Raw genomic sequence first — 20,612 nt, 5'->3', positions numbered from 1 at the left:
TCGTGGAATCACAGTAGTTAGGTGTGTGCACACTTACACACATGCAGTCTCAGGCTGTAGGCAAGCTTAGGCGAAGAGTGTGAGTTACACAAGCTTTGACAGGGCCTAATTATACGTGTCTCTAATGAACCGTAATTACTGACATCCACCAGAGCATTGAGGTCTATAAGCCGAGGACTTGCAGTCATTAGGCTGCTGTGCTGTTTCTGTATCTCTTCTGACTGACTGAAAATCTGTTTTCTGTCCATGTTGTGATGTGTCGGTATCTGCCTAACTGTTTCCTCATTTCTCTCTCTCTCTCTCTCTCTCTCTTTCTCTCTCTGTCTCTCTCTCTGCAGTTTGATGGTGACAACATGTACATGAATGAAAACAACCATGAGTTCCTCCCGCCAAACCAGGTGAGTTCAAATTGCCTCTTAATGGAGTAACTGCTATTTCATCTGTTCCCAGTGATTGTTGTCTGAGTTGCTGGAGAGCCATTTTCCTTCCACCGTTGTTCATGCTTGTTAGAACGGACGACATTTTGTTGTCACTGAAACAACCAGAGAGTTATATGACATCAGCTGAAAGCAAAGGGACTGAAATCCTTAAAAAATATTTCAATAAGTTCACCCATGTTCGCTGACAGATGTAACAGAACATTCTGCAAAGCTCTGAGTAGTAGTGGTCACAGTGTTGAACCTGGAGACAAAATACAGTAGAATATTTTGCTTATTCATTTTTGTTTTTTTATGTCAAAAGCCTGTATTCAAACATAACCACTTTATTTATTTCATTTTTATTAGATTCTTGAGATATGAAGTATAGAAATGATATGGTTGTTTTAAAAAGTTATGGTTCTTCTATCAGAAAAAAAAAAAAATAGATATATATGTTTTCTTTGTCTTTTATACATTGAAACTAGAGTCTTATCCCAGCATACACTGGGCAGAGGACATGGAAACACTCTGTACAGGTTTCTAATGCATCACAGTCTACTTCAAATAGTCATAATTACATTTCTTCTACAGTAAGTATGAGACCTAAACCACGAAAAAATATCCAGGTTCCACACAGAAAGTGCTGGGACCTCCCTTTATCTGAGGTGGCAGTGTCAACCATTAAGCTAATAAAATTCAAATTTACTGTATTCCAATTATGCTATCATACTCTGTGCACTCTATTTTCACATTTGCTTGGCTTTTCTCTGGTAAAAGCCAAACAGAAAACGCTGCTTCACTCCGAGTGAGTTTTGGTCTCATTGCAAAGGATTTATTAAGTTAGAATGGAGGGGGAGTCGGCGCTCTTCTACACTACATGGCCACCGTGCCAGATACACTGTAGCACAGCTGGTTGTGAACAACTGGGAGGCCATATGGTTGTGTTTGGACAGAGGGATTTGTGGAGTTTGGGAATAAGCCCATCTGACATACACAGGGGAACAGGGAATTTGTCCCTGTCAATTGAAATTATTAGAACTGGCCCACAGGCTGTAGTAGTTCTGTGTTTCTTCTGCAGTTGTTGTTTTGCTTAATTTCTTAATGCTCTGGTTTGTTAAAGCATGGCTCAGGGCCTAGAGTGAGACACAGTGCTTCTTATGCTGCTTCTTGTACATGATTCCTAAAGTTTATTTAGATATCTTTGACAACAAATATGTCTGTCACAAAGTGGTTTTCAGTAGGATAGTGCTGTTATCTGACAGATTTCCCATGCAGATACTTGGCTGTTTAAAAAATCTTGAGAACAACTGCTTTTTATCGCCCATTTTGATTCAGCACATGTAGTTTTACTGCAGTGCTGATTGACTGATTACAAGTCTTGCTGATGTGCACAATGTTTTTTGCTGAATTACTGGGGGATAGATAACACATCGCAAATGTTGCAAAGAAGATAGACACAGAGAGCGAGGGGGAGAAAGGTAAGGATCAAGGAAGCAAGAGAGACAGAGAGTGGGAAATGGCATGAAAGATGGTGATGGGATGAGAGACGATTTTGCTTTGCTCTGTGTTAGACTTTGTTTACTCAAGATCCCCTCATATTTGACATGTGCCTCGCTCAATTCTCCGCTTCACCAAGTTTAGCCTCTCCCTCCCTCTGACAGCTAGAATCAGGGAGGGCCTTAGGGGTGGACATACACTCCGACAACAAAACATAGAGATGAAAGAAATAGCAAAAATCAGTGATATGCATCCTTAGCTAATTCCACAATGTATACTAATTTTAAGCAGATGTTAAGTATGTAGTGTGCTCACACTGGAACAGTCACGAAGTATACTTAAAAAAAGTATACTTGTAAGTCATTGCTTGATTTTTGAGGATGCTGTTAATGCTAGTGAAACTTGAAGAAGATCTATAATCTATAATACATACCAGCTGTACACACTAAATACTGTTGCGTGTTTTAATATATAAGAAATTAATGACAAAATACTTGTGCCGTCAGATGTCAGTGAAACTGTGTGTTTAGAATTCAACTGCCAATTAAACTTTACAAAAATACTTCAAAATGTTTAAAAAAAAAAAAAAAAAAAAAAGAGCAACACCTATTTTTTGGTTTTCTGAGATGTTTCTGGAGATGTTTCACCACCATCCACTAGACTGAAAGTTTATCCTGCTGTTAGCAGCCCCTGCATTTCCTTTTGGAACTGCATTGTGGGAGAATACTGTACATCAGCAGCATACTCGTACATTTTTAGTGTGCATACTATTGTTTTGTGTGTACTTTTTTTGTTGTTGACATATTTCTATTGTAAACACACTGCATACTCAAAACCCGTTGAGAATTAGTGTGAAGTAGAGATTTGCGAAACAGCCGCCAATCAAATTGCAGCTATCTCTGCATGTGTTGCATCTATTCCTGTCAGTACAAATTGGTAAAGTGCATTGGTTTCTGCTACGCTAACTGCAAAAAAACTATACATAACAATTAGTATAAAATGTATATTGTATCTAAGTAAGCATTTTTCATTGGATTAGGTGTTTGGCTGATTGGTTGAAGTTAACCCTAAAACACATTAAGAAACTGTAAATGTGCTTATGCTTGTGTTGTTGGCAACACAATAAAATAGCTGAAGGGATCATTTCTTATTAACTAGTTTTATTCCGCTAAATGTTATACAGTATAAGCATTAGCTGTATTATCCTGAATATATTCATTCTTGAAGAGAAACAAATCATAGTGCCTAAAACTCACCCTCCTCTGCCTGCTGCTTTATTATATGACTTTCCTTCTCTATATTGCTTTCTCCCACTCCCCCTGACTCCCTCTCTTTTGCTCTTTCCCTCACTCTGTTTCTCTTTCTCTCATTTTCACCCCCCTCTTGCATTTAAATGCAATTGGGTCAGCGGTTCCACCTTCAAACTGTGTGAAAGTATGTTTCTCAGTGCTTGGCTGTCTCCCACTTCCATGTAATTGCTCTATTTAATCTGGCTCACCTATATCAATGCATTTTTTTTATACATAAGGTACATTCCTATAGGACATAAGGATGTCCCTGTTGAGTAACTCTGACCAAGTCACCACATCAAATTGTGAGATGCTTAGATGGGTATGTTCTCGTGATGAGTCACAAGGAAACAGGGTCAGTGCCATTGTCATATCGATGTTCCCATGAGCATCGTGGTCTGACCCTGCTCAGTTTTCTGCAGTGTTTCTTCCTGCCCCCAACCCCCCCCCAGCGGAGTGACAAAGTGTTAGTGATTCAATGACAAGGTCATGGACCCTGGCCCTGGCATCAACAAGCTCTTTGTCTGCCCCCGTGGCCACTGACCATTGTCGTGGCAACAATGTAGAAAAGAGTAACCGATGACGAAGAGCTTGTTCCGGTGTCTTCACAGAGGTTTGATCTGACCCTCAAGCAAAAAGAGAGAAACACTAGCACCAAATCTCCACAGTGGGAAGTGGAAGAGCGCCTCCTAACTAGAGAGCCTTTTTTAACTGTAAAGATCTTAGTAGACCTTCACCTGAAGTGGGATTTCTCTTGCTAACACTTCACTGAACAGCGGAGAGCGATGCGATCAAAGATAACACACTGTGGAGATGCCTTCTCATAGCTCCGCAGCAAAGTGAAAGGAACAGTATACTTCATCAGCACTTTACCTTGACAATGCTTTGCTTTGATTTCTTTCTGCCTGACTTATGAATTCATTTAGCAGAACTGCTGTTTGAGAGAAATATGTCACAGGAAAAAGAACGTGAGGAAGGAATGGAAGGGGGTGGAAAGTGAGAGATGGAGAAAACTGCACAGGGGAATAATTCGGCTAATGGAGTGACTGTTTGGATATTCAGCAGAAGTAGGAACGGAGATTATGATCTTGCAATTAGCGTAACAAGGTTTTATTGATTGGCTGCTGCTGTAGCGTCTTTACTGCCAAGACGCTGCATGTGGCTTTAACATGCACAGTGTGTGTGTAGCCCAGCCAGTCACACTAGTTCTGCTACTAGTAGAGCAGAATCCAGCTCAGCATTACAATCGAGCTGTGGCCATTTCCCGAGCATCAAAGCTGAAATATTATGGATTGCTGAGTTAAAAAGGGTCTATTTGAATGGCCGATGATAAAGTAGACTGCATTTGCATTTTCTGCTCACTTTTAAGTTAATGCAGTGCCCTCCTTCCCCTTTTAGTAAAATGCAGCTTCTGGTAACGAGTGATTTGAAAGTTTGTCTGCCTGTTTTACATGTTGGGAGTTCGAATGATGTTTTAACAGTAAGTTTGATGCTATTTCTCATCTCGGTTATTATGTTGTAAGTCATTGCTGGCAAGGATTATGCTGGCCCCTTGGGTGTTGTAATCGTAATTAGGGACGTGTTTGAGTGCCAATGGCAGATTTGTGAGACACAGAGAAGCAGAGACAGATCGTAGATCGATGGAAAGTCTTTTTTTATATTGCAGCAAACAGATGTGATCATTATTAAGTTTATAAACCACACTAGGACTCTACTCATAATGAGGTCTTCATGTTATATTTTAATTCTTCAATTTTTTTTAATGAAAGATTTAGTGGTGTAAGAGCTCTTGTTAACAGATTTGAACAAACATGATGTCTGTCACACAGTTTCACTGCCTAAACTTCTAGAAACTCCAGTCTGATAAATATGATTAAGTCGTCCTCTACGGCTCCCCTGTGTCTCTCATCTTACCCCCATATGTTTCTGATGAACCATTGTAGAACATGATCCCTTAGTCTTTTATGTCCAACCTTTGACAAATCTATCACCTCATCCCTCTGTGCTCTGAATTAAAGGCCCATTCCACCTTTCCAGTTTAGATGAGTAATTCTCTTGTTTGGCTGCAGCCCAAAGCCCAGCCAGCATGTCTGGATCCTTGGCAGAGTGTGATTGGTCAGGATCCTCTCTCTCTCTCTCTCTCTCTCTCTCTCTCTCTCTCTCTCTCTCTCTCTCTCTCTCTCTCTCTCTCTCTCTCTCTCTCTCTCTCTCTCTCTCTCTCTCTCTCTCTCTCTCTCTCTCTCTCTCTCTCTCTCTCTCTCTCTCTCTCTCTCTCTCTCTCTCTCTCTCTCTCTCTCTCTCTCTCTCTCTCTCTCTCTCTCTCTCTCTCTCTCTCTCTCTCTCTCTCTCTCTCTCTCTCTCTCTCTCTCTCTCTCTCTCTCTCTCTCTCTCTCTCTCTCTCTCTCTCTCTCTCTCTCTCTCTCTCTCTCTCTCTCTCTCTCTCTCTCTCTCTCTCTCTCTCTCTCTCTCTCTCTCTCTCTCTCTCTCTCTCTCTCTCTCTCTCTCTCTCTCTCTCTCTCTCTCTCTCTCTCTCTCTCTCTCTCTCTCTCTCTCTCTCTCTCTCTCTCTCTCTCTCTCTCTCTCTCTCTCTCTCTCTCTCTCTCTCTCTCTCTCTCTCTCTCTCTCTCTCTCTCTCTCTCTCTCTCTCTCTCTCTCTCTCTCTCTCTCTCTCTCTCTCTCTCTCTCTCTCTCTCTCTCTCTCTCTCTCTCTCTCTCTCTCTCTCTCTCTCTCTCTCTCTCTCTCTCTCTCTCTCTCTCTCTCTCTCTCTCTCTCTCTCTCTCTCTCTCTCTCTCTCTCTCTCTCTCTCTCTCTCTCTCTCTCTCTCTCTCTCTCTCTCTCTCTCTCTCTCTCTCTCTCTCTCTCTCTCTCTCTCTCTCTCTCTCTCTCTCTCTCTCTCTCTCTCTCTCTCTCTCTCTCTCTCTCTCTCTCTCTCTCTCTCTCTCTCTCTCTCTCTCTCTCTCTCTCTCTCTCTCTCTCTCTCTCTCTCTCTCTCTCTCTCTCTCTCTCTCTCTCTCTCTCTCTCTCTCTCTCTCTCTCTCTCTCTCTCTCTCTCTCTCTCTCTCTCTCTCTCTCTCTCTCTCTCTCTCTCTCTCTCTCTCTCTCTCTCTCTCTCTCTCTCTCTCTCTCTCTCTCTCTCTCTCTCTCTCTCTCTCTCTCTCTCTCTCTCTCTCTCTCTCTCTCTCTCTCTCTCTCTCTCTCTCTCTCTCTCTCTCTCTCTCTCTCTCTCTCTCTCTCTCTCTCTCTCTCTCTCTCTCTCTCTCTCTCTCTCTCTCTCTCTCTCTCTCTCTCTCTCTCTCTCTCTCTCTCTCTCTCTCTCTCTCTCTCTCTCTCTCTCTCTCTCTCTCTCTCTCTCTCTCTCTCTCTCTCTCTCTCTCTCTCTCTCTCTCTCTCTCTCTCTCTCTCTCTCTCTCTCTCTCTCTCTCTCTCTCTCTCTCTCTCTCTCTCTCTCTCTCTCTGACTCTCTGTCTCTCTCTCTCTCTCTCTCTCTCTCTCTCTCTCTCTCTCTCTCTCTCTCTCTCTCTCTCTCTCTCTCTCTCTCTCTCTCTCTCTCTCTCTCTCTCTCTCTCTCTCTCTCTCTCTCTCTCTCTCTCTCTCTCTCTCTCTCTCTCTCTCTCTCTCTCTCTCTCTCTCTCTCTCTCTCTCTCACTCTCTCTCTCTCTCTCTCTCTCTCTCTCTCTCTCTCTCTCTCTCTCTCTCTCTCTCTCTCTCTCTCTCTCTCTCTCTCTCTCTCTCTCTCTCTCTCTCTCTCTCTCTCTCTCTCTCTCTCTCTCTCTCTCTCTCTCTCTCTCTCTCTCTCTCTCTCTCTCTCTCTCTCTCTCTCTCTCTCTCTCTCTCTCTCTCTCTCTCTCTCTCTCTCTCTCTCTCTCTCTCTCTCTCTCTCTCTCTCTCTCTCTCTCTCTCTCTCTCTCTCTCTCTCTCTCTCTCTCTCTCTCTCTCTCTCTCTCTCTCTCTCTCTCTCTCTCTCTCTCTCTCCCTCTCTCTCTCTCTCTCTCTCTCTCATTCCCTCCCTACATCTTTTGTGAAAATGAAAACAAAGAGCAGCCTGCCAAAATATTTCTATAGCTGTTCGCTGACGAAGCAGGGAGCAGAGACAAAGCAAAAAGATGTGCAGGCATATTTGTCGCGGCAGCAGAAAGATGGAAAGCTCTCTCCCCATGGCCTTTTTACAGTCATTTGGAAACCCCCCACCTCACCCTCCTCACATGCTCTTGCCCTGTTTAAAAGCCCTCTGTTTGAAATACTCATCTGACATGGCACCACGTATAAATGCACAGCTGTATATTTGTGTAAGGCCCTCGCTCTGCCAAGCTGTCCATCCCCCTGTTGCCCCAGGTGATCAGATGAAACTAATGGCAACTTTAATGTGTTTGTCTAGGCCTTTCACCCCACTGGATAGAATGATGAGAGACCAAACACTCACTCTTGTGCTAGATCACATGCCAGACTATATAAAAGACATGAAATGGCCAGTGTCCGCTTAGCCTTTTCATAACCACATAGATTTTCTGTCTCTTTTAAAGATGAAACTTAGAAAGTTTGCCTTTAACTGCTTTTCCCTCATAGCTATGAAAAAAAAACTGTGTGTTATTAGAGAGGAAAATGTTCCAGTGAACCAAGACTCGTTAGCAAAAATACTTGGTTAATTATTGATGCAGTTTTTTTCAAGGTATGATAAGAGCCCAGAGCTGACATTAATCCATGTTGACTTACTTCCTCTGCGCAGAGAAAGTTGAAATGAGTTAAATAATTTTTCTTATTAAACTTGTTAAGCGACATACAGCAAAGATATTCAAAGCCTTGGGAAAATAGATTTTACTGTATATTTTTTACATTTTATTTACATATCTGTGTGGCAGTTTTAATCCTCTAATAGTGCAACACAGGTGGCAGTATCCATGTAAGACAATACAGAAACCAGAAAATGTAGAAAATCACTGAAAATCACTTTTCTGTAACTGACCCGTCCTGTTGCAGGTAATGCCACCGAGCTGCTATTTGTAGTTGAAATAAAAGTAAGCGTCTATGCTAGTAGCCTCATAGGGCTGCTAGCATGGCTATAGACTAACATGCTGACTAAGACCATGCTAACATGCTGATGTTTAGCATGTTCACTGTTGTTAATTAACATAGCATGTCAGCATGCTAACATTTGCTTATTAGGACTGAACAAAAAGTAAAGCTGAGATTGGTGGGAATGTCATTTATTTTGAAGGTATTTGGTCATAAACTAAAAGTGCTCAAAAATTTAAAACCCCATCCCTAGATGCACACTGCTAACATTGCTAAAAACTACAAAAACCAGGCACATTCAACTACACTTTTTGCGATCTAACTCTGACATCTTAGTTTCTGGTATGCTGCAATGGTTAAGCCTCTTCGTTGAAACTTTTGTGTTGCATCAAGTATGAGCTGCAGTGCAGAGCTCTAGTGAGAGACAGGGAGGTTCATTGACACCGGAGAGCTGTCTCCTCTACTCCCCTCCATTCCCTACCAGCCTCTTATTAACAATGGCACCAAGAGTACGAGGGTCCAGATGTTAGTCTCCTGCTCCCACCAGCTGTGCCAGCCTCCGATACACAGCCTCATTGACTCTGAACCAGGGAGGGGAGACACTTAAAAACACACTGACATCACACACGCACAAAGAGCAGACAATCTTTTGCAGTAGGCTTTTGGTTTTTTTTTGTGTGTTTTTTTTAAGTTTTCCGAGTTACCTACAAAATGTGCACAAAAGATTTCAGGACCTATTTCAGGACTCAGTTTTGTGCAGGCAGAAATGCATGCAGATATACATTTGTCACACAGATTAAATGACACACACACAGGCACACAAACGCACACGCACTCTCACCAGCCACATGCACTTTACACCCTCCTTCTCCTGGTGTAAAGCAGAGTTATTTGTGGGTGACAGGATCCTAACAATTCTCAGAATAATGCACGTTTGTTTGGATGACTGCACCATCAGCGCTCCCTTTGTTATTTTCAACATTGTTAGAGTCAGTCGGTACAGATCCACCAACCCTTTATTGTGCTGCTTTTTTGTCCATTTACTTGTTCTTATAACAATAATTAGTTTTGTCATTCAGACACAGAAGCACCATTGTCCACATGCTAATAATGATTTTGACAGTGAGCGAAGAAAAGTAGATAACTGAAGAGTCATTAAAAATGAAAAAAAAATTTGACTGGCTGCTGGTTTTTGGCCTTGTTGAATCTCTGGGCAGCTTCTGTGCGGTCAGCAATGGCAGTGGCTGTTGTTAAGCCTCGCAGAACAGACAGTGGTGTGCCAATGAGCAAAGTTCAAAAAGCCTTCTCCGGGAGACATGGTTGCTCTGAACAGAAGAGACAGAGGAGACTGGAAATAATACTGTATGTCTGCCAATCCTAGATTCACCCTGTCAGGCAATAAGTTTGATTATGGTCCTCATTTGAAATGTTGGAGCCCCCCCCCCTTCTGTTCCTTCCTCTCCGTTTTCTACTCCATCCACCCTCCTGCCCCTCTCTCCACTCTCCCGCTCGTCCCCCGTCACCCACAGCAGAATCAACATCGGCATCCCAATCACTCTAGATGACTACTGGGAAACCTGAGCTATCTTGTGCACCCGTGTTTGTTTTTCGACCACATTAATGGCGGTCACAGTTTGAGTTTACACTGATACTGGGCAGCATATCATTACTACCACGAGGTCCTGAACTCTTTCTGTGCACATTGTGCAAACCAGAGGAAAATATAAATAAATGATTATTTATTAAACAATAAAACCTGTTGTTATTCCTCTTTAAAATAATAAATTAATTTTTTTTTTTGCCAGTGTTACATATCTATTGTATTCTATGCTGTTTTCATTTGGGAGCCATTTAAATGCTGTTTGTGTTCCAGTTGAATGTTCAGCAATAATGATGTGGTTGTTGTTGTTGACAGCACTCTCCATTAGTCTCCTCTCTTGCCAAAATCAAGTGCTATTAGACAGTGAGGAAGGAACAGAGACAGAGAGAGGGAGAAATAGAAAAAACAAGAAAGAAGAGGGTCGGTGACACATTTTCAGTGAATCAATTTGATAAAGAAAGAAGAAAGGAGGGTAAAAGTAACATATTAGACGCTGAAGGCAGTTAATGTCTGGGTGCTTGCATTGGTTTGCAGAGTAAAAAGAAAGCATGCGAGAGATAGACAGAAACAGAGGCACAAGGGAGGTTGTGTTTATTATTTGATAAAGCCTCCCTTATAACCTCAGCATGTTGTGCAATATCTCTGGCTCTCCTTCAACTCTTTGGTGTGCCACTTCAAATTAGTCGCTTGTGGAGAGGGCCTGCCCTGTCTTTGCAAAATGCATTAGTACGCCACTCAGAGCCTCCTACAGCCTAGGGTTAAACACAAATTATATCATTTCTGTCATCCAATCAAATCACACTGACCCATTGACCTGCGAGATGAGTCAAATGCATAATGAAATATGACATGGCACAAAAGCTCTGATTCTAATCTGCTCTGACACACGATCAGATGAGGATGACCTCCTGACCTTGACTGACAAGTGAGACGAGCACAGGGAACAGGATACATGAGGGAGAAGAGGGGAAGGAAACTTAAAAGAAAAGGGGGAAAATATATGCAATTAGAAGGGCTGGTTTTAGGCAATAGGAGTTTAGTAATCAGGTCCTTATCTGGGGTGAATGGGGCCATCTGTATCCTTGGACTTTGAACGGTCGGTGCTCGCTTTAATTGTTCTCTCCATTCCCTCCACATTTTCCCTCCTGAAATGATAAATAAAAAGCATTTTTGTCACAAAGCAGCATCATTTCTTCTCACATAGCTGCAGACAGTGCTGAGGAGATAGAAGCCGGATTTTATTTCCCAGAAAAAATGTGCCTTTGAGAACAGTTTTTCCCCATCTCACCCCCTTGCTGCCCCCCCATCTCTCTCTCTCTACCACCTTCTTTCCTTCCCACCCTCCCATCCCATTCATTCACCGGACAGAAACCGAGTACACAGTGGTTTAGCATCCCCATCCCCACTGCCCCTTTAATGATTTCCAAACAGTAACATAGTGACAGATAAATAATGCAGTCAGGCTGTTTTAGAGAGATGAGATGACAGGGTGATGGGTGGGAGGAGGGTGATCGGGGAATGTGTAGCAGGGACCAGAACTGTTTGGGCTCTGTGAGGCACAGGCCAGGCTGGTGTTGGGCCAGCCAAGGGAGGAAGGGGAGAGTGGAGGTGTAGGGTGGCTGTAACTGGATCTTCAACCCTCTCCCCCTCCCTCTCTCTGGGCTCTGCTAGTGAGGGCTTTGTGGTGTGTTGATACCCCCTGACATGATATTGTAGCACAAGAACAGCTATGGCTTTAATTAAGCCTGAGTTGACAGAAAGAGATGGATGGATAAAGAGAGAGGAAGAGGGAAGAGAGAAAGAGAAAGAGGAATATGAAAAACAAACAGTGCAAAAAAACAGAGATAGCAGAACAGTTCATACCATTCAGATTACTAAGTGATCTTTGTAGTCTGACAGGCACTATTTGCTTGTGCTGTTACATTAAAACAAGAGCTCTGTGTACACTAGTAAACAGGATCATTCATAAATATACAGTATAATCTTCCTTTGGGAGAGCAATGGCAGAGTGAATGAAAATAGATGATGCTCTCGAATTCTTCCCAAAGATAATTCCACCGTTTTCTTTACAAACCGGACTGCGTGGAAAGGAAAGATAACAGGGCCTGACTTTGTCTCTGTGTTTGGAGTGCTGCACGGCGGATATGGGAAGGTGTTGGAACGAAGCGTGTCGGAGGTGATGGAACTGGTAGTGTGTGTGGGGGATTTTAAGCATAAATCACCACTGTGACAAAGCTCTCCAATAGGCAGATAAGTGCACATTAGTGGTAAGGCAGATCTGTCATCATCTGTCTCCGAGCTGTCGGTCCCGCCCTCTCACCGAAACAAACGCTGACTTGGGAGGACTCAAAACTCTGCGTTTGTGTGGCACACAAGCAAGCGGCGTGTGTGACGTGATGTCTAGCTAGATTATTTGTAAGAGGAAATGTTCACAGTGTGTGGGCCACCTGTCAAAATAATGTTTGTTTAATGACGATCCTTTTAAGGTAATAAACTAAGAAACCCGCAAAATAACACGTGGGAGCACAACTAATGATTTATTTCATTATGGAATCAATGGGAAATGTCGAAAAATTGTGAAAAAAAAAGTGAATTTCCCAGAGCCCAAGGTGACATCTTAAAATCGCTTGTTTTGGCCAAACCAACAGTCAAAACCCCTCAAAATATTACATTTACAGTGACAAAAAACACAGAAAAGCAGCAATTGAGTAGCTGGAAGAAGAAAATGTTGAATACTGCCTTAAATGCTTAATCAGCAATCAAAAAGTTTCTAATTAGTTTGGGGCGATAAATCGTCTAATCGTTTCAGGTGTAAATACAACATTATGCCAAGGTCATGTAGCGTTTTACAAATACTAAAAGACATGCATGTTTTTTTCTTGGTTTTTTTTTTTTAATGTGAATTATATTTGAGAGCATTTTGTAGAATGAATATACAATTTCATATTAATTGGGTTAGGTCCCAAATCCAAATTTCTACAGGCATCACAACAATATTCTAATAAGATGAAGAATGCACAGATAATGAGCCATTAGCCACAGTCAATATAATCTCCAGAAGGCCTTGAATACTCACGCAGAGGGAGGGAGAGATCTGTGCCGAGACAAGCTGGAACGCTCCCCAATCAATGTTATTTTCTCTCTCAGTCCCAGACCAACTGTCTATTCATCTGTTTCTTTCAAATGAAAGGTGTGCTGGTATGTAACACTTACAGTCGAGAGATCTGTCTCTTAATTAAAATGTTACAGATTGTGTTTCGCTCGCTGTGCAGACTGAGCATACTGTGTATTGGAAATAATGTTCCCTATAGTGTGTAGTATTGATCAGGAGGAGGAAAATAAAGGATGTTTCAGTGAGAAAATAGAGTCTGTGAAATGCAGCCTTTGGTAGGAGTGTTGCCTTGACTATTGTAAGTAAACCAATGACGAGTACCTCATAGGAAAAAAAAAAAAAAAAGAGGAGGCTTTTGTTTGAAAAGCCAATTCCATACTAGGACACACGCTGGTCTATACAATCCATCAAATACATTGCCTTTGTTTGGATTTTACTTTTAAAGGAGAAAAGAGTATACATTAGCCAGAGTGTACATGTGGTTCTGTACATGCAATCTCATTGTGAATAGAGGCATATGAATAATTTATTGTGCCACAGTCCAACTGGGAACGTCCTTGGTATTTACATTTTATCATCAAGGGCACTGGATGAGCCTTCACAGCAATCTAACACATGACACATACTCAGTCCTCGTCCCTTTGCACAATCAAAAGCAAGGGATGGGACCGGGACAATGTTTCTGTTGCGTGGATGTATATTTATACTCTGAGAAAACAAAAGGTTGATGAACATGCTTGATAATGACTAAGCGTGGCGGTCTTTAGATTACAAAGTGTTCAACCACAGTCATAGTGAGGCACAGTGAAAGATGACAGCAACGCGAACGCTCCGAGGGACACGCACGGGGACTCACTTCACACAATGGCTCCAATGTTTACAGCAGACAATTTAGTTTCCTTCCAACAATTATGAGGGAAATTGAATCTCAGGAAATGTTCGTTTTCTTGTCCATTAGACCAAACAATAACTCTATCCCCAAAGGTTTACAAAAACATCTGTCTTCAAAGGACAGTCCAGAAAATTAATATCAACTGGTTTGCAGACCACATCAGGACAAAGCAAATCAAATTGAAGCAATCACACTTCTTTTTCTCTTCTTCTTTTCATTCTGTGTAACATGTGGGAAGATGAAAGTGTGCTATTAATGCTGAGTCTGGGTCTACATTCTCGCTTCACAATAAAACATTGCTAACGTCCTTTTTTGCTGTCAAATTAAAGATGGGTGTTTTGGTGTTCTAGGTATTGTGACTAAATGGAAGTCCTCTCATTGCACTTAAGGCCTCAGATTAGTATTCATTTATAAGACATTCAGTATATTTTCATCCTGCTGAAAGCTATTGTGGCAACAAAAAAAACACATTGTCCTTCACTATGTACATAAAGGCGCAATTTGTGATCCAAATGGAAACAAAAGGCTTGCCCCACTGCTAAGTCACAAAACCTTGAAGATTTAAATCTGCTATCACTTCAAAATGAACAAACACCAACATTATACCACAACTAAGCCTACGTTGTTAATATTCTTTGATGCTGACAGATGTTTTTTTATTGCAGTAAAACAAGCCTTTTTTCTTTTTAATTCCAAGCAGCTGAAAAATGCTTATTAGTCACGAAGAGGTCAACCTCTTCTGTTATGTACAGTAGCTTAACAAAACTGTAACTGATATGGTCAAAAAAAAAACTGCAGAATAGACATTTACTGTAACCTTTGTACTAAAGCAGGGTTGAGAGAAAGAGGGGGGAAAAAAAAGTGCCCTGTATCCTCTGTATCCATCCCCTGTATCCATCTCCTTTCTTCCATCTCCCCATGCCCCTTATTTTCTAGAAGTATCTGTTTGAGAGATAAATGACCACTCTGCTGCCGAGGATGACAGCCTACACAAAGATGATATTGAATTGATTTCAGAAATGTTGCAGAACTGACTGTTTGATGTATACTGCTAGACATGAATCATAAAAATTCTATTAAAAAACCCTTGAATGGCTGACACCAGAATATTATTTGTGATGATTAATTTGACTCAGTCATTACAATGGGAGTCAAGTTGGATCGTCTCAGACAAAATTGCTTTTCATTCCCCGTTGAATTTCCCTGCTATTTTTCTTTTCTCCTTGCTCTGTGCAGAACTCTGATCTGATTGGACTTACTGTGTTAGTGCGACAGCACAAAAATACAGAGGATGTTGGTCCCCTTTGTTGGCGATTATTGAGTTTTTGTTCCAAAATGAGACGTTCAACATTTGAAACAAAATTATGCCTACTCCAACAAAATGACAGATCAGAATTTCAATAGTATACAAAGCATTTGCATTTACTTTTTTTCTGACAGATTAAGCAAATGTTAGATAGTACAGCTGTCATTTTGAGGTGCCATAAATGTTTATGCTGGACTCCTCAGCAAAAAAATGAGAATCACATTACTACAGTTCTCAATGTATCATTATTTTTTTTCCTATATAACACTGTGTAAGCAACAAGGTTCCCGGATATATGAAAATGATGGATGAGGCGGAGACGACACAAAACAGAGTCAAAGTGTATTATTGTACCAATAACAGTTATCCTTTTTTAAAAGTTTGTTTGTTGTCAGTTTACATCATTTTTAGTATGTTTCAACAATGAAAGGTAACTTTTAATGTTGCGCAATGCCGAAGTACAGTTTGCTTGGTTACCGGCAGTGATTTAACTGTGGACTGGGACTGATTGAGCTTAGCAGAGAGTTTTTAGCCAATTAGAAAACAAGTTCTTTTAGGTGCCGTGCTACAGTAAGGTAAGCAATGATAAACAACAAGTTGTCCAGATACACAATATTAATGAACATGGAGAAGGTAAAGAACATTTCCTTCCCTAGATGCATTTCGTAAGTGATAGTTAGCTGAAGTCTAGTCTTGATGGTAACAATTAACGTTGCTTTGGATTCCACGACCTAGAACTGTGGTTAAACCGTTAAACCAAATTGCTTAGGGGTGTCCTGTTTTACATTTTTAATAGACACCTGACAAAAACAAGTATCTTTCTTGTTGGTAAAATATCTTGGAAGGTTCTCAAAGCAGGACCGGCTGGTTCCCAAAGATATTTTTAACCACTGTAAATTCCCATTTCAAAATATTTTTTAAACAAAAACCTCCATGTTCCAAAAGTAAACTGATTTTAACTGCTGAATGTATTTTTGGGTTTCTACTTCAGCTATTGTTGACTATTAGCAGACAACACAAGAAGAAGTTTAGAGATTGGATGTTTCTTACCAACATGCACCTTGGGAGATGTAATAGACTTTTGTCCTATGTTTTAAAGGCTTGCACCTATGACTTTTTATCAAAAAACTAGATATTTTGTTATGTGGTTGTTCATCTTCTGTGATACTGATGTTTAAACTGGGCGTTGGACTCACTCCAGTAACCCAATATGGCCTATGCAGAAAATGAACAGGACTTGGCGCCATAACTATTCCTACTTGGCAATACTGAATGTTTACATCTGAAACCCATATGAAATACAGCCGTATAGAAATCAGGTATGACTTAGCTTCAGTTTGGTCGTGTAATATACAGTACTTCATCAAGCCTAATCTTTCTCACTTTTTATTTTTGTTTCTGTGTTTCTCCCTCCACTCAGAGCTACACAGGTCAGACTGGTGGCGGCGGGGGAGGAGGCGGAGGTGGCGGCACCGCCAGTGGAAACGGAGCTGGGGATGAAGACTACGAGATCCCTCCCATCACTCCACCTAACCACCCCGAGCCTCCTCTTCTTCACCTGATGGAGCACGACTCCACAGGCTACCTCTGCCATTCGCTGCCACACAATGGGCTCATCAACCCGTATTCCTACCCAGAGCTGCCCACACTCATGATGTCTAACATGCTGGCACAGGACAGCCACCTCGTTTCCAGCCAAATGCCCTCGGTGAGTAGCATTACGTGGACCGAGCCGTTCTTTGCGGGCCTAAAACTAAACCCTTTTAGTTTGTGGGTATAACTTGGTCAACTGAACTGGCTTGTACCAAAACTCTAAGGCTTTGAAGAAGTCATTTTTTTGTATCTGAGATACCCAGGAAGAAATTAGGAAAAACTAGTAATCCATACACACAAATACTGAAGCAGAAACTGGGTTGCAATTTAGGGGGAAAAATAATGATGGAGCACATGAGAGATTGGATTCATTTGACTTTTAAAATGATTTTCGAAGCTTTTCGGACATTGCAAATCATCCAAAACAGCCATTTAAAGGTAGGAATCCAGTGGGGAACTGAATGATTGTTCAGTGGTCGCCATGTCAGCCCTGATGCATGGAGAAAAGGATTGTGGGTAAATCCATCAGCATCACATCAGCCTCGACAGCATGCATCAGTCAATCTGTCAAGCCCTCAAACATGAATACGCACTGATTACTCCCTCAGCTCCACACAGACCTGCTCCTCCACAGATTAGCATCTCCAAACCGTAATTGCATTCATAAGGACTGCAAGAAATAGAGCAGGTTTCTAAAACAACAAATGATATATGAAAAACTTATGCGTGAAACATAATGTATAGGCTGCAATTACCAAAGGCTCTCTAGTTAGCAGTCTCTTTTATAGCACACATATAGACCTAAAAGTGCAGTTTAGTATTGAAGCTAAGGCCGAGACTGGAGTTTAAGTTAATGCCGTCTTTTTTGTATCCTACTCAGCAAGTAAAATGTAAATATTGTAATAGAGGTGCACTCAATAGTTTTCCTTTAACGTTTGTGTTAGATAGTATCAGACTTTTAATGTGTCCCTTTGAAATGTGGACAGAGGTGGATGCTTTTTATAGATTGCAGCAGAGAAAATCATTTGGGTCAAGATAAAGCACATATGGTCAACAAAATTAACATATACAAAGATTTTTGTGTTCAGGGTTTGAAGGTCAGAATTTCGTATCTTCGTACCTTACTAGATATTGAATGTGATATCACAAACAGACACAGAAATAGCTGCACTCGACAGCTGTGACTTCTGCTAATTTAATAGATTACAAGTACGCAGTTCATAATATAGTAGACATGATTTTTATTGTCCTTTCTCTGTCAGAGGCATCATCAAGAATGACAAGAGCAGCAGCTTGTTTTGTGTGTGTTAATGGAAAGGAAAGAGAATCTATTATACGCAGTGTACATTAAATACATACAGATACATATCAAGGTCAAGCAGAATGTGATATAATGTTCACCATAAACAAAAGAGATAAGGATACAACAACAGTTGGCAAAAAGCCAAAATATGGCTTGACAAAGATATGAAATATAAACATACTATATATTATGTATATTGTTGGAATACCCCCCCTATGTTTTGGATTCATGTGTCATTTACCTTGATATTCATTTCACATTTTGGTCATGACCTTTACAGCGGAGACAGTGGTTGATTGGCGAGGCTTTTGCTCGGCAGTCAGGATATTTGTTACTGCTACAGAAGGGGCACACTTGGTGGTTTTAATAGATTGGATACTGCAGGTTGTGTGATAAAAATGCATGAGATTTGAAATGTTCAGATGGCATACAAAGAACATATATTTAAAAGATATACCACAAATGCTGGTGATTGCTAGTCTGATAACTAGGCCTTGGTACTTTAAAGGGTATTTTTGGTTTTGAAAGTGGAGACGCAAGAGCAAATATATTAAGAAAAAGCTAAAAGAAACTACACCTCGAAAATGCTTTGAACCAGGTGATAAGTGATTATATTTTGCAAGTAGACCCCCCCAAATCTTGATATATCAAGATATTTCAATATTTTAAGCAGGCTCTGAGAGAAGCTCCTTGGCCATATAGCAGGTCTTTGTCAGGGCTCTGCTTCGACTTCACTGCGAAAAGCAACATATAAAGCAAACTCAGAAATTTCTAAATCAAATAGTGTGCCTGGCGAAACTGCCAAACCGTAGCAGAGGTTCATTTGTGCTGAGCGCGGAGTGTCTATTAAATCGGTGCCTCACCTTGACACAGTCTGTTGAGCAGAGTAATTAAGCAAACTCTGCAGTTCAGACATCAGATGCTATCATTATGAATACCTCACTTGACATGGGTAGATAAATAACAAGGGTTAATCCCAATTTTAGCTAAAAAATTGTGTTTGAGCGCTATATGCAGATAGAAAGAGGTTTTAGCTGCTGCTGCTGTTGACGTTGTACTGTATGTGTGTGCCCAAGTGTGTCTATGTGTTTCTGTGTCTTCACTATAAACAATATCTCTGCTGTTGAAATGGATCCACTACATCTGGAGGTCAGGCCTTATATTCAATCTTGAGCACATTGAAAAAAAAATCCATTAGGGTTCATCTTTCCTGCATCAGCCATTCTATTGTGGTGCTGCAGTGAGATCTGTTTTCATCAGGCAGATTCAATACGTGAGCTGGGCAATGAAAAGAGTGCAATAGAGTTGGATGAGGAGAGGAGGGGTGAGGATGGAGAGAGAGAGAGAGAGGAGGGCATTGTGGGGAGAAAAGCAAGAAGAAATTGCAAAGAGGAAAGAGGTAACTCTTATTCAAAATGAGCATATACCTCCAGTTTTCTGTACCTCCTGGATTTCATTATTAGATATTTTAGAGATAATTCAGTTGAGTGAAATAAGGTTATTCTGTTTCAACAAAAGGCTGAGAGCCTCTGGTTTTTAAATGTGTGCCTACGTGATTCAAGTATGAGGACGTTTGAAAGTACTCCACTGCAGGTGCAACAATATAAACATGAAATAAATAGGGTGATTATATAACAAAAAGGATTTAGAAAAGAGCAGTATTACAGCAGCAGTTGATCGTTCGTAGGGAGCTGTTAGTATGTTAGTGTGTGTGTGTGTGTGTGTGTGTGTGTGTGTGTGTGTGTGTGTGTGTGTGTGTGTGTGTGTGTGTGTGTGTGTGTACAGGACTAGATGGTGTTTAGACTGAGATCTATCGGTAGATTTGACACTGACTTGTGGGTGTGGAACCTCCTGACCAATGAAAACTATCAAGATTCCCACTTACATGCGAAATGAAGAACAGAGAATATTAAAGGATAAGACTGGCGTTTTCTCATATATTTTTTTCTTACTGTCAACAAATTCCATGAAAAGAACGAAACCAACCACATATTAATCTGTCTCGAATAGCTTCTTACTTGCCATCCTGTCTGTGGTTCTTAGCGCTGGCCCATTTGTTCCTGCTGAAGACATTTACAACGTGCCAGTGGTGGAAAGTAACTAAGCACATTTACTAAAGTACTGTACTTAGGTACAATTTTGAGGTACTTGTACTTTACTTGAGTTATACCATTTTCAGCCACTTTATACTCCACTACAACTCGGAGGCAACTCAGAGGCAAATATTGTGCTTGTTATTGCCCCACATTTATTTGAAAGCTTTTGTTACTAAATATAATTGACAAATAATTTATGATGTGTGATTAAATTCACAAGCTACCCAGCAGGATATAAAGTATTCAAATTAGCCCACCCTTTATCAACTGCAACATTAAAGTGATGAACACATGAATGCATCAAAAATTATGGTGCGATTATATAACAGACATTTTTCTGAAATGGGCAATTCTGCATAATTTGTACTTTTAATTTTGGTACTTTAAGTATAGTTACATGCCAATCCTTTTGTACCTTTACTTAAGCAAAATTTTGAACGCATGGATTTTTCTTCGGAGTTCTTCTTCTATCATTGCAAACTTGTCACAAACAC

The 20,612-nt window shown here is 40.9% G+C and overlaps 1 protein-coding gene across 5 annotated transcripts in view; it reads left to right on the top strand.

Annotated features, from left to right (window-relative positions):
* tox2 (TOX high mobility group box family member 2) overlaps positions 1 to 20,612 on the top strand; it is a 115,826-nt gene that overhangs the window by 72,783 nt on the left and 22,431 nt on the right. For all 5 annotated transcript variants that reach the window (XM_040158607.1, XM_040158610.1, XM_040158609.1 and 2 more), the window contains exons 3-4: positions 339 to 398; positions 16,547 to 16,834. In XM_040158607.1, the coding sequence (XP_040014541.1) occupies positions 339 to 398; positions 16,547 to 16,834 (348 nt within the window). The remainder of the gene's footprint in view (positions 1 to 338; positions 399 to 16,546; positions 16,835 to 20,612) is intronic.

Source organism: Xiphias gladius, chromosome 21 (genome assembly GCF_016859285.1).
Source record: "Xiphias gladius isolate SHS-SW01 ecotype Sanya breed wild chromosome 21, ASM1685928v1, whole genome shotgun sequence".
Classification (NCBI taxonomy): Eukaryota; Metazoa; Chordata; class Actinopteri; order Istiophoriformes; family Xiphiidae; genus Xiphias; species Xiphias gladius.
Note: the sequence above shows the minus strand (reverse complement) of the source record. Positions and strands in the feature narration are given on the sequence as shown.